A 12,474-nucleotide genomic window follows, 5' to 3' on the forward strand; every position below is an offset into this window, starting at 1 on the left:
TTGGAAGACTTTCTATGACCCCTTCTATTTCTTTAGGGGTTATGGGACTGTTTAGATGATCTATTTGGTCCTGATTTAATTTTGGTATTTGGTATCTGTCTAGGAAATTGTTCATTTCCTCCAGATTCGCCAATTGTGTTGAGTATAGGCTTTTGTAGTAGGATCTGATCCTTTTTTGGATTTCCTCAGTTTCTGTTGTAATATCTCACTTTTCATTTCTAATTTTGTTAATTTGGATACTTTCTCTGTGCCCTTTGGTCAGTCTGGCTAAGGGTTTATCTATCTTGTTGATTTTCTCAAAGAACCAGCTCCTGGACTCATTGATTCTTTGTATAGTTCTCTTTGTTTCCACTTGATTGATTTCAGCCCTGAGTTTGAGGATTTCCTGTCTTCTACTCCTCCTGGGTGAAATAGCGTCTTTTTGTTCCAGGGCTTTCAGGTGTGTCATTAAGCTGCTAGTATATGCTCTCTCCATTTTCTTTTTGGAGGCACTCAGGGATATGAGTTTTCCTCTTAGCACTGCTTTCATTGTGTCCCAAAGATTTGGGTATGTTGTGCCTTCATTTTCATTAAATTCTAAAAAGTCTCTGATTTCTTTCTTTGGCCATGGTGTCATTGAGTAGAGTATTGTTCAGCCTCCATGTGTATGTGGGCTTTCTGTTGCTTTTGTTGCTATTGAAAATCACTCTTACACCATAGTGATCTGATAGGAGGCATGGGATTAGTTCGATCTTCTTGTATTCGTTGAGGTCTGTCTTGTGACCAATTATATGGTTGATTTTGGAGAAGGTACCATGAGGTGCTGAGAAAAAGGTATATTCTTTTGCTTTAGGGTGAAATGTTCTATAAATATCAGTCAAATCCAATTGTTCCAAAGCTTCAATTAGTTTTACTGTGTCCCTGTTTCATTTCTGTTTTCCTGATCGATCCATTGAGGAGAGTGGAGTGTTGAAGTCCCCCACAATTATTGTGTTAGGTGCAATGTGTGCTTTGAGCTTTAGTAAAGTTTCTTTTACAAATGAGGGTGCCCTTGTATTTGGAGCATAAATGTTCAGATTTGAAAGTTCTTCTTGGTGGATTTTGCCTTTGACCAGCAAGAAGTGTCCCTCAGAGTCTCTTTTGATGACTTTAGGTTGAAAGTCAATTTTATCTGATATTAGAATGGCTACTCTGGCTCATTTCCCGAGACCATTGGCTTGTAAAATTTTCTTCCAGCCTTTTACTCTAAGGTAGTTTTTGTCTTTGACATTAAGGTATGTTTCCTGTATGCAGAAAAATGTAGGGTCCTGTTTCCTTATCCAATCTGTTAGTCTATGTCTTTTTATTGGGGAATTGTGTCCATTGATGTTAAGAGATATTAAGAAATAGAGATTATTACTTCCTGTTATTTTTGATGTTATTTTTATATTTGAGTGATTATCTTCTTTTGGGTTTGATGAAGGAAGGTTACTAACTTACTTTTTCCAGGGTGTAGTTTCCCTCCTTTTATTGGCATTTTCCTCCTATTATTCTTTGTAGAGCTGGGTTTGTGGAAAGATATTGTGTAAATCTGGTTTTGTCATGGAATGTCTTGGTTTCTCCATCTATTGTGATTGAGAGTTTTGCTGGGTATAGTAGTCTTGGCTGACATTTGTGTTCTCTTAGAGTCTGCATGAGATCTGCCCAGGATCTTCTAGCTTTCATGGTCTCTGGTGAGAAGTCTGGTGTGATTCTGATAGGTCTTCCTTTATATGTTACTTGGCCTTTTTCTCTTACTGCCTTTAATATTCTTTCTTTGTTTAGTGCATTTGGGGTTTTAATTATTATGTGGCGAGAGGTATTTCTGCTCAGGTCCAGTCTGTTTGGAGTTCTGTAGGTTTCTTATATATTCATAGGTATCTCTCTCTTTAAGGTGGGAAAGTTTTCTTCCATAATTTTGTTAAAGATATTTGCTGGCCCATTCAGTTGTAAATCTTCACTCTCATCTATATCTATAATCCTTAGGTTTGGTCTTCTCATTGTATCCTGGACTTCCTGGATGTTCTGGGATACAAGCTTTTTGCATTTTGCATTTTCTTTGACTGTTGAGTCAATGGTTTCTATGGTATCTTCGGCGTCTGAAATTCTTTCTTCCATCTCTTGTATTCTGTTGTTTATATTTGCATCTATGGCCCCTGATTTCTTCTCAAGGTTTTCTATCTCCAAAGTTGTCTCCCTTTGTGATTTCTTAGTTGTTTCTACTTCTGTTTTTAGATCCAGGATGGTTTTGCTCAATTCCATCATTTGTTTGTGTTTTCTGGTAATTCTTTAAGAGATTTTTGTGTTTCCTATTTCATGACTTCTGCCTCTTGACTCAAGTTCTCCTGCATTTCTTTAAGGTTTTTTTTTTTTTTTTTTTTTTTTTTTTTTGCATTTCTTCTTTATTGGCTTCTATCTCTTGAGCCTTATTCTCTTGCATTTCTTTAAGTGATTTTTCTGTTTCCATTATACCGGTTTCTAGCTTATTCATGTTCCCCTGTATTTCTTTAAGAGATTCATTTATGTCCTTTTTGTGTTCTTCTAGCAGCATCATGATCAGTGATTTTAAATCCAAATCTTGTTTCTCTGGTGTGTTGGCATAACCAGGACTTGCTGATGTTGGAGAGTTTGGTTCAAATGCTGCCATATTGCCTAGATTTCTGTTAGTAGTGTTCCTGCGTTTGCCCTTTCCCATCTTGTTCTCTGGAGTTAGTTGGTCTTGTCCCTGGCTGGTGTTTGGGCCTCCTGAAGGGCTCTGGGGCTATTACTGCAACACTATATGGCTGGGTTTCCCCTGTAGCTGATTGCTGATGTGCTGTCTTCCTCTTGGGTGCCCTTGCAGCTCTAGTGTGCTTTGCCACAGATTGTGTCTGTGAACCAGATGGAGCCCGTTTGCACTTTCAGGGAGTGCTGATGGTGTATGCTGCCGGGACCTTTTCCGCATGCTGATCACTCTGCTGGGCAGCCGATCTCCCAACCGGGTTGGTGCACACAAGGCTAGCCTGGCTGCTCAGGCCCTGGGTCCAGGTAAAAGCCTGGGAGGCCAAGGTCTGAGCAAAGTTCCCCTCGGGCTATGACTGTTAATTGGGTCTGTCAGGTGGCCAGGATGGCGGCCATGTGCGCTCCTGCTCCCTGAAAGTGCCGGGAGAGTCTGCTGGGCTAACAACCTCCTGGGCGGGTTGACACACAGATGGTCCACCAAGCCGCCCAGTTCCTGGGGTCAGTCCAGGGCCTGTTGGGGCCTAGACCCCCACTTTGTTAGCCTCAGGCTATGCCTGTTACCGGCTTTGCCTGCTAGAGCTCTCTGGCGTCCTGTAGGCAAAATGGCGGCGCGCGCACCTGCGTGGGCAAAAAAACCTCCTGGCTGGGTTGGCACCCCGATGGCCCCCCGAACAGCCCAGGGCCTGGGTACAGGCCAACGCCTGTTGGACTTAGACCCCCGCAATGTTGGCCTCGGGTTATGTTTGTGAACCTCAGTCTGTCTGATCTCTCTGGAGTCCGAAACCAAGATGGAGGCGAGTCTCTCGTGACTGGCGGGAGGCAGAGTTCTGATGTGGCTTCTGTGCGGTGAAAGGCACTGTAAATCCGCAACTGCTTGCAGCCCGGCTGGCCAGTGAAGGTCAGTGGTAGTGGGCGCAGGGCCTAACTGGACCCTGTGTCGCCTTGGTTCCACTGCTGATGGCCCTTCGGCTGGACCAGCCACTGCTGCACTGCTGCCACCGCGCCACCTCCGCTTCCCAAGAATTTTATTAAGTATTTTTGCATCAATATTCATAAGAGAAATTGGCATGAAATTCTCTTTCTTTGTTGGATCTTTGTGTGGTTTTGGTATCAGCATAATTGTGGCTTCATAAAACGAGTTGGGTAGAGTTCCTTCTGTTTCTATTTTATGGAATAGTTTGAAGAGTATTGGTGTTAGGTCTTCTATGAAGGTCTGATAGAATTCTGCACTGAAACCATCTGGTCCCGTGCTTTTTTTGGTTGGGAGACTTTCTATGACCCTTTTTATTTCTTCAGGTGTTATGGGACTGTTTAGTTGATCTATTTGATCCTGATTTAGTTTTGGTGTCAGATATCTGTCTAGGAAACTGTCCATTTCCTCTAGATTCTCCAGTTGTGTTGAGTATAGGCTTTTGTAGTAGGATATAATGATTTTTTTTAATTTCCTCAGTTTCTGTTGTTATATCTTCCTTTTCATTTCTAAGTTTGTTAATCTGGATACTGTCTCTGTGCCCTTTGGTTAGTCTGGCTCAGGGTTTATCTATCTTGTTGATTTTCTCAAAGAACCAGCTCCTGGTTTTGTTGATTCTTTGTATGGTTCTTTTTGTTTCTACTTGATTGATTTCAGCTCTGAGTTTGATGATTTCCTGCCTTCAACTTCTCCTGCGTGAAATAGCTTCTTTTTGTTCCAGGGCTTTCAGGTGTGTTGTTAAGCTGTTAGTGTATGCTCTCTCCATTTTCTTTTTGGTGGCACTCAGGGCTATGAGTTTTCCTCTTAGCACTGCTTTCATTGTATTCTATAGATTTCGTTGGGTCTTCATTTTCATTAAATTCTAAAAAGTCTTTAATTTCTTTCTTTATTTCTTCCTTGACCACGGTATCATTGAGTAGAGTATTGTTCAGTTTCCATGTGTATGTGAGATTTCTGTTTTTGTTGCTATTGAAGACCACTTTTACTCCATAGTGATCTGATAGGAGGCATGGGATTAGTTCGATCTTCTTATATTTGTTGAGGTCTGTCTTGCGACCAATTATATGGTCGATTTTGGAGAAGGTACCATGAGGTGCTAAGAAAAAGGTATATTCTTTTTCTTTAGGGTGAAATGTTCTATATATATCTATTAACTCTAATTGGTCCAAAGCTTCAATTAGTTTCACTGTGTCCCTGTTCAGTTTCTGTTTTCCTGATCGGTCCATTGAGGAAAGTGCAGTGTTGAAGTCACCCACAATTATTGTGTTAGGTGCAATGTGTGCTTTGAGCTTTAGTAAAGTTTCTTTTATGAATGAGGGTGCCCTTGCATTTGGAGCATAGATGTTCAGGATTGAGAGTTCTTCATGTTGTATTTTTCCTTTGACCGCCAAGAAGTGTCCCTCAGAGTCTCTTTTGATGACGTTGTGTTGAGAGTCAATTTTATCTGATATTAGAATGGCTACTCCAGCTTGTTTCCTGAGACCATTTGCCTGTAAAATTGTCTTCCAGCCTTTTACTCTAAGGAAGTGTTTGTCTTTCACACTGAGGTGTGTTTCCTGTATGCAGCAAAATGTAGGGTCCTGTTTACGTATCCGGTCGGTTAGTCTATGTCTTTTTATTGGGGCATTGAGCCCATTGATGTTAAGAGATATTAAGGAATAGTAATTATTACTTCCTGTCATTTTTGATGTTATTTTTAAAATTTGATTGGTTATCTTCATTTGGGTTTGAAGAAAGAACGTTACTATCTTGCTTTTTCCAGGGTGAAGTTTCCCTCCTTGTATTGGTGTTTTCCTCCTATTAGCCTTTGTAGGACTGGGTTTGTGGAAAGATATTGAGTAAACTTGGTTTTGTCATGGAATATCTTAGTTTCTCCATCTATTGTGATTGAGAGTTTTGCTGCTTACAATAGTTTTGGCTGGCATTTGTGTTCTCTTAGAGTCTGCATGAGCTCTGCCCCGGATCTTCTAGCTTTCGTTGTCTCAGGTAAGAAGTCTGGTGTGATTCTGATAGGTCTTCCTTTATATGTTACTTGGCCTTTTTCTCTTACTGTCTTTAATATTCTTTCTTTGTTTAGTACATTTGGGGTTTTGAATATTATGTGACTGGAGGTATTTCTGTTCTGGTCCAGTCTGTTTGGAGTTCTGTAGGCTTCTTGTATATTCATGGGCATCTCTCTCTTTAGGTTAGGAAAATTTTCTTCCATAATTTTATTGAAGATATTTGCTGGTCCTTTAAGTTGTAAATCCTCACTCTCACCAATGCCTATAATCCTTTTGTTTGGTCTTCTCATTCTGTCCTGGATTTCCTGGATGTTTTTGGTTACAAGCTTTTTGCATTTTGCATTTTCTTTAACTGTTGAGTCCATGGTTTCTATGGTATCTTCAGCATCTGAGATTCTTTCTTCTATCTCTTGTATTCTGTTGTTGATATTTGCATCTATGTGCCTTGATTTCTTCCCAAGGTTTTCTATCTTCAAAGTTGTCTCCCTTTGAGTTAGTTGTTTCTACTTCTGATTTTAGATCCTGAATGGTTTTGCTTAGCTCCTTCACTTGTTTGTTTGTGTTTTCTTGTAATTCTTTAAGAGATTTTTGTGTTTCCTCTTTCATGACCTCAGCCTGTTGACCAAATTTCTCCTGTATTTCTTTAAGTGATTTTTGTGTTTCCTCCTTATTGGCTTTTGTATTCTCCTGAATTTCTTTCAATGATCTTTGTGTTTCCCTTGTAAGGGCTTCTAACTTTTGATCCATTTTCTCCTAAATTTCTTTAAGTATGTCCTTCATGTGTTCCTGTACCATCATCATGACCAGTGATTTTTAAATCCAAGTATTGTTTTTCTGGTGTGATGGGGTATCCAGGACATGCTGTTAAAGGAGAATTGGGTTCAGATGCTGCCATATTGCCTTGATTTCTGTTAGTGATGTTCCTGTGTATGCCTTTTGCCATTTAGTTCTCACTGGTGTTAGTTGGTCTTGTTGTCAATGCTGGACTCACCAGTGCATGCTGCCTCTTCCCAGCTGGCCTCTGGTGCACAGCTGACCTCCTGCACTGCCTGGAGACAGGGTGCTGTGGCCCAAGCTGTTCAGATCCCAAAGCAGAGACCTGAAGGCTCCTGCCCAGTGCCTGCTGGACTCACCAGAGCACACGGACTCCTCCCACCTGGCCTCCCGGCTGCCTCTCTGGCCTCTTGAAGGGCCTGGAGACATGGTGTTGTAGCCCAGGCTGTTCTGGATCCCGAAGCAGAGATCTGAATGCTCCTGCCCGAAGCCTCAGGACTGGAACCTAAGCTCTTTGGGGCAGGACCCTCCAGAGCATGCTGTGTCCTCCCAGCCTGCCTCTGGGTGCATACCAGGCTTCTTGCACTTCCTGGAGACCGAGTGCTGTGGCCCAGGCTGTTCAGATCCCAAAGCAGACACCTGAAGGCTCCTGCCTGGGGCCTGCTGGACTCACCAGAGCACCCTGACTCCTCCCAACTGGCCTCCTGGGTACCCCTCTGGCCTCTTGCAGGGCCTGGAGATGTGGTGTTGTAGCCCACGCTGTTCTGGATCCCAAAGCAGAGATCTTAAGGCTCCTGCCAGAGGTCTCAGGACTTGAACCTAAGCTCTGTGGGGCTGGACCCACCGGAGCATGCTGTGTTCTCCCAGCCTGCCTCGGGGTGCACATCAGGCTTTTTGCACTTCCTGGAGACTGAGTGCGGAGTCCCAGGCTGTTCAGATCCTGAGGCAGACCGATTAAAGTAGGCAACACATTTGAAAGTTAGACCTATTTTTTTTTTATAAAGGTACTTTGGTTCCTGATTACAGTCAAGTGTTTGTTTAAAATATTAATAGCAGGGACTGGGTATCTGTTTGATGTTTAAGAGCATTGTATTTCCAGAAGACTCAATTTGGATTTCCATCATCCACATGATGTCTCCCAAGTATCTAAAACTCTAGTTCCAGGATATCTGATACACTTTCTGGGCTCCATGGATGTCAAGCACAGATATAGAGCACAGCTATACATACATGCTGACAAAACATCTGCATATTACACATAAAACAAGTAAATGAAATTTAAATATTGATAGTTGTAGAGATAGAGCTTGGTAGTAGAGAAATGGAAAATTTGTAATAGAAAGCAATATCATAATCCATTTTGTTCTTCAACTCCATTTTTTTCAGGAAAGGATTTGGGTATGACCCATCTACAGCTAACTGATGCTTCAAACTAGGCAAAGCTCTACACAATGCAACCCATCAAATATGCAGTAAGGTTTTGCAAAACCCTATAATTGCATTTCTCCCAATAACTTTCAAGAAATCATGAGGATTGTTTTTGGGAGCAAAACAGATGAATGCTTCATTTTCTGTGAAAAAGAAAGTGATTTTTATGGAGTGAACCTATTTTTCTATAGCAGCACCTGTGCCCTGGTTATACTCAATATTCATCTGTATCTGGTGATTCCTTAACACAAACACAAAATTTCATGTAGAAGAAATATTTCTGTATATATATTTCCACCATTAGTATAACTGATAAATTATAAATCATTTGATATTAACTATTATAATAAACAATGACAGACAAGTGTATAAATTCCTACATTATTTTTCTACTATAAATTGTGTATTATTTTGGCCTGTCAGAAATGCACAGTTTTGCTACATAGTAGCCCTTTATCTATGGTACTCAGACTAGCAGCTGCCCCTTCTCAAATGGCTAAATTAGAAACACAGTGTGGTGCCCAGGATTCTGAGCTGTAATCGGATCTCTGGAAGATACACAGGTCTAATAAGGACTAAAAACAACTGATCTGGGACAACCAAACTTCAAGCTCACAAAATCCTTCAACAGCTGTTTGGAAATTTTAGTGACTCTATGTCCCAGGTGACATGGAGTCAAAGTAAATGAACTAGCTTGGTCTAAGTCCAAACTTCCATTTCAAAGGAAAGTACACCTCTAAGTCCACCCCATTTCCTCAAGAAGACAGCTCACCACAATTGTTCTCTAGGGATATAATAAGGTTTAAAAATTTGCAATTGCAAACAAGAACTGTCAGAAACTGCAGATCAGCTTGAAGAGCTACACACACAAGACATCCTGGAGTAAGTTTGGCCAATATGGATGAGGAAACAAGTATTTTATGGAAATTCTATCACAACCTTGCAATAGTTTGGAAAATCAAGATTATCATTATAACAAGGAAGCAAGGACGCCTTACTGAAAATAATCAGGTTTCTAAAATTCATGTAAACATAATAAGAGATCATGTGAGAAGACTAGTGAATGAGAAAAGTTAACATGTTACATTTCTGCATATGTGACATTTCTGTAAACAGTTAAAGCACTTCTTCAAAGCTCTCAGATGTCAAAAACAGAGACAGCACAAGGTAGACAAGCTCAATGTGATTGTTACTCTGTACCTGTGTCTGTTTTGAGATGTGTACATTTTTACAACTCAACATCAATATTGCTATTTAAGTTACTAACCCTTAAAATTTTACTATTAAAATATTTAGCTCCAAGCTGATAAAACTACCTGTATAAATCAAGGGAGTCCTGTTTTAGGAAGGAGTCAAATATGTCTCCTGTCTCATATGTAGGAATGATCAGCATTACTCAGATTTCTTAGCTCTTAGTGCTGGATTCACATAACAGATTAAAAGATTAATATTAAATGAACCAGTTATGTTTGTCAGATTAAAATGTTAATTTAAGTGAACCAATGTAAAATAAATTATGAACAATAATTATAAATATGTTTATTATTTGACCAACCTCAAAGAAAGACGCTATCAAAGCAAAGAATCCGAAAAGATGAAAACTGTGAGAAACATAAGGGAGATTTGTTCTGATTTCTTTTGTGTATATGAGGTGTTGAAGAAATCAAACAGTAAGAGGATATTCTAGAAAGATTCAAGTTATTACTGAGATACATAGAGTAGGAGACAAAAGACTTTCAAACACAAAAGTTGTACCAGATGATACAAAAGTTATTTAGTTCATTTAACAGTGATTTTTCCCCCTATAGATGGAGGATCTTCCCATGGAGATCACAGTGGTTTAAATTATCATGTCATGATTGGCTCTAGGACCACTTTAATTACAATCAAATTACAATGTCCTATCAAATAATTGAATGTATGTTTGAGATTATTTGGATCAAGTTCATTCTTACAAAAGAGGTGTGAGGGAGGTGGAGTGAGTTTGTTCTGTCACAAGAGAGATGTCACTTAATGTAAAATGCCTCAAGACTGAAAAGGATGACCTCAAATTTTATTCTGTAATTACATTTGTAAACACACATTTTTTAGGTAGATAAAAAATGTATCTGATAATATTTCACAGCACTAAAACTTCAAAAGACCAACAGAGCATATTTTCATTCGTTGCACAAAACTCACTAGTGGAAAAAAAAAACATGCAGGAAGCTGACACACCATTAAATTCTCATCTGTCATCAAACACCAACATTCATCTTGCAAGGGAAGAATGATGGATTATTTTTAATCCCTCAAATATCAAAACAAAGGACAATGAACTAAAACACGGCTTCTATCTGAAACATAAATGACTTTAAATTTACAGTCTTTTATTGTATACTGGCCATTTTCTTCCACATCTTAAACTACCTCAAATCACCATCTGTCTTTGCAATTGTCTTTGCTTATGATAATTGCTAATAACTGTTTGATGGCTACACCTGAGGTTAGTAGTACAGGCTGGAGTGAAATAAAAACAGAATTCAAAGGGAAACAATTTGAGCTCTAAAACACTCCTTAAAATGAAGTAGGGTATGCAAATTGAGAGTGGGATGTGAATATTAGCCTTGTACAAGTGTTTTTGTTCCTGATTTCAATAATACCCACATGATAATTTAAGAGCAGTAAAACTATCATTTTTACACTTGATATGACCAATAACCTCTTGCAGTAACAGTTTTGTTCACTAAGAGAGAATAGCTGTTTCTAGTGGACACCTAAACATATTTTAATTTCTGATATATTTCTTATAAATGCCCATTTCATTTGCCACAATGGTATTTAATTCTATGTTCAAAAACTTCTCATCCATAGTCTATCACTGTGTGTTTATTGATGACTTAAAGAAAATCAATGGGTTTCAACTGTGGGTGTGGAACAGTGCTTTTTCATGGAGCAAACACAACCACATTCCTTGAGAGAACCAGTGATGGACCACATGTACATGTACCTGTAACTACTGCTTTATGAGTGGATAGTGTGAGCTCTATGGAGATGAGAAAAATGAGCTCTCACTTATGTTTATCAACAAGTACAGTATAGATAGATGATAGATAAATACAGAGATAATAGATCTAGATAGAATATAATATAGTATGTACAGCAATTATTAAAATAAATTTTGATAAATAATGCCTAAGGGTCTTTCTACTGCATTTAATATATTATTCTATTCTCCAGCTCCTAAGACAACTTCTGTAACCAAAATAATTATGGAAAATATAACCACAATGAATAGATTTCTCCTCCTGGTTTTCTCTGACAAGCATGACCTGCAGATCTTGCATGCTTTGTTCTTCTTGGTGACGTACCTATTCGGCTCAGTAGGTAACTTCATAATTATCACCATCACATCACTGCATCTACAGCTCCACTCTCCAATGTATTACTTTCTGAAGCACCTTTCCATTCTGGACCTCTCATCCCTCTCTGTCACAGTTCTCCAGTATGTTGACAGTTTACTGGCAGGAAGTGGCTATATTTCATATGGACAGTGCATGCTGCAGATTTTTTTCTTTGAAGCTTTTGCCTGGGGTGAGGTGGCCATTCTCACAGTGATGTCATATGATTGTTATGTGGCTGTTTGCCTTCCACTCCACTATGAGGTCATCATGTGTCCCAAAAAGTGTACATGGGCTCTGACAGGAGTATGGCTAAGCACTGGCATTCTAGGAACCCTGTATATAGCAATCATATCCTTTATCAGATTCTGTAGGGCCAAAATAATTCACCAATTATTCTGTGATGTCCCCCAGTTGCTCAAGCTCTCCTGCTCTAATGATCAACTTGTAACAATGGGAGTGGTCAATTTTTTGTCTGTAATGGCCTTTGTCTGCTTTATTGGGATTGTCATCTCCTATGTCCACATACTTTCCACAGTTCTCAGGATGCCCTCTGCTGAAAGCAGGTCTAAGGTCTTCTTTACTTGCCTGCCCCATCTTTTTGTTGTTTCATTGTTTCCTTCTACAGGAACCTTTGCATATCTAAACCCAACCTCAGACTCTCCAACTGCTTTGGAGTCCTTATTATCTATCTTTTACACAGTACTACCTCCAACAATCAACCCTGTTATTTATAGTCTGAGAAATGAGACCATAAAGAGTGTTGTAGGGAAGTTACTGTTGAGTACAAAATTCACTGTTAGAATCATTTTGCCTTGTTGCTACTGACTGTTCGTTTATATAAAGGATAGGATTTCTTTAAACTGTAATGTTAATGAAGGATGATGTTTGGGGTTTTTTTCTATAGATAAACTACATTATATAACACTCATCCTTAAGGAAGTACAATGTCTTATTTCTTTGCATTTTAATACAAAAACTGTTTTTTCTTCAAATTAATAAAAATATTAAAAGCCTTGTAATAGATTCACCACTTATCTGCTAATGCATCCACACAGAAACACACAGAAACACACACTGACATTCTCAGTATATTTTTCATAATGCTTTTAAAGAGACAATATTACAATAATAAAATGAATGAAAGTAATACTCTTAACCCCATTTTCACTCACCAACTAATAATTTTTAAGTCAACCAT

General features: G+C 39.2%; 1 protein-coding gene across 1 annotated transcript; it reads left to right on the forward strand.

Annotated features, from left to right (window-relative positions):
- Positions 1 to 11,063: 11,063 nt before the first annotated feature.
- Positions 11,064 to 12,101, forward strand: LOC127669284 (olfactory receptor 14J1-like). Its single transcript, XM_052163122.1, has one exon. The coding sequence runs from the start codon at positions 11,064 to 11,066 to the stop codon at positions 12,099 to 12,101; it is 1,038 nt and encodes a 345-aa protein (XP_052019082.1).
- The last annotated feature ends 373 nt before the right edge of the window (positions 12,102 to 12,474 follow it).

The sequence above is a fragment of the Apodemus sylvaticus genome, chromosome 19 (assembly GCF_947179515.1).
Source record: "Apodemus sylvaticus chromosome 19, mApoSyl1.1, whole genome shotgun sequence".
NCBI lineage: Eukaryota > Metazoa > Chordata > Mammalia > Rodentia > Muridae > Apodemus > Apodemus sylvaticus.

What these genes read in the sequence shown, in the direction of transcription:
- LOC127669284 (XM_052163122.1), top strand. Translation starts at nt 11,064, where the DNA reads ATGCCTAAGGGTCTTTCTACTGCATTTAATATATTATTCTATTCTCCA.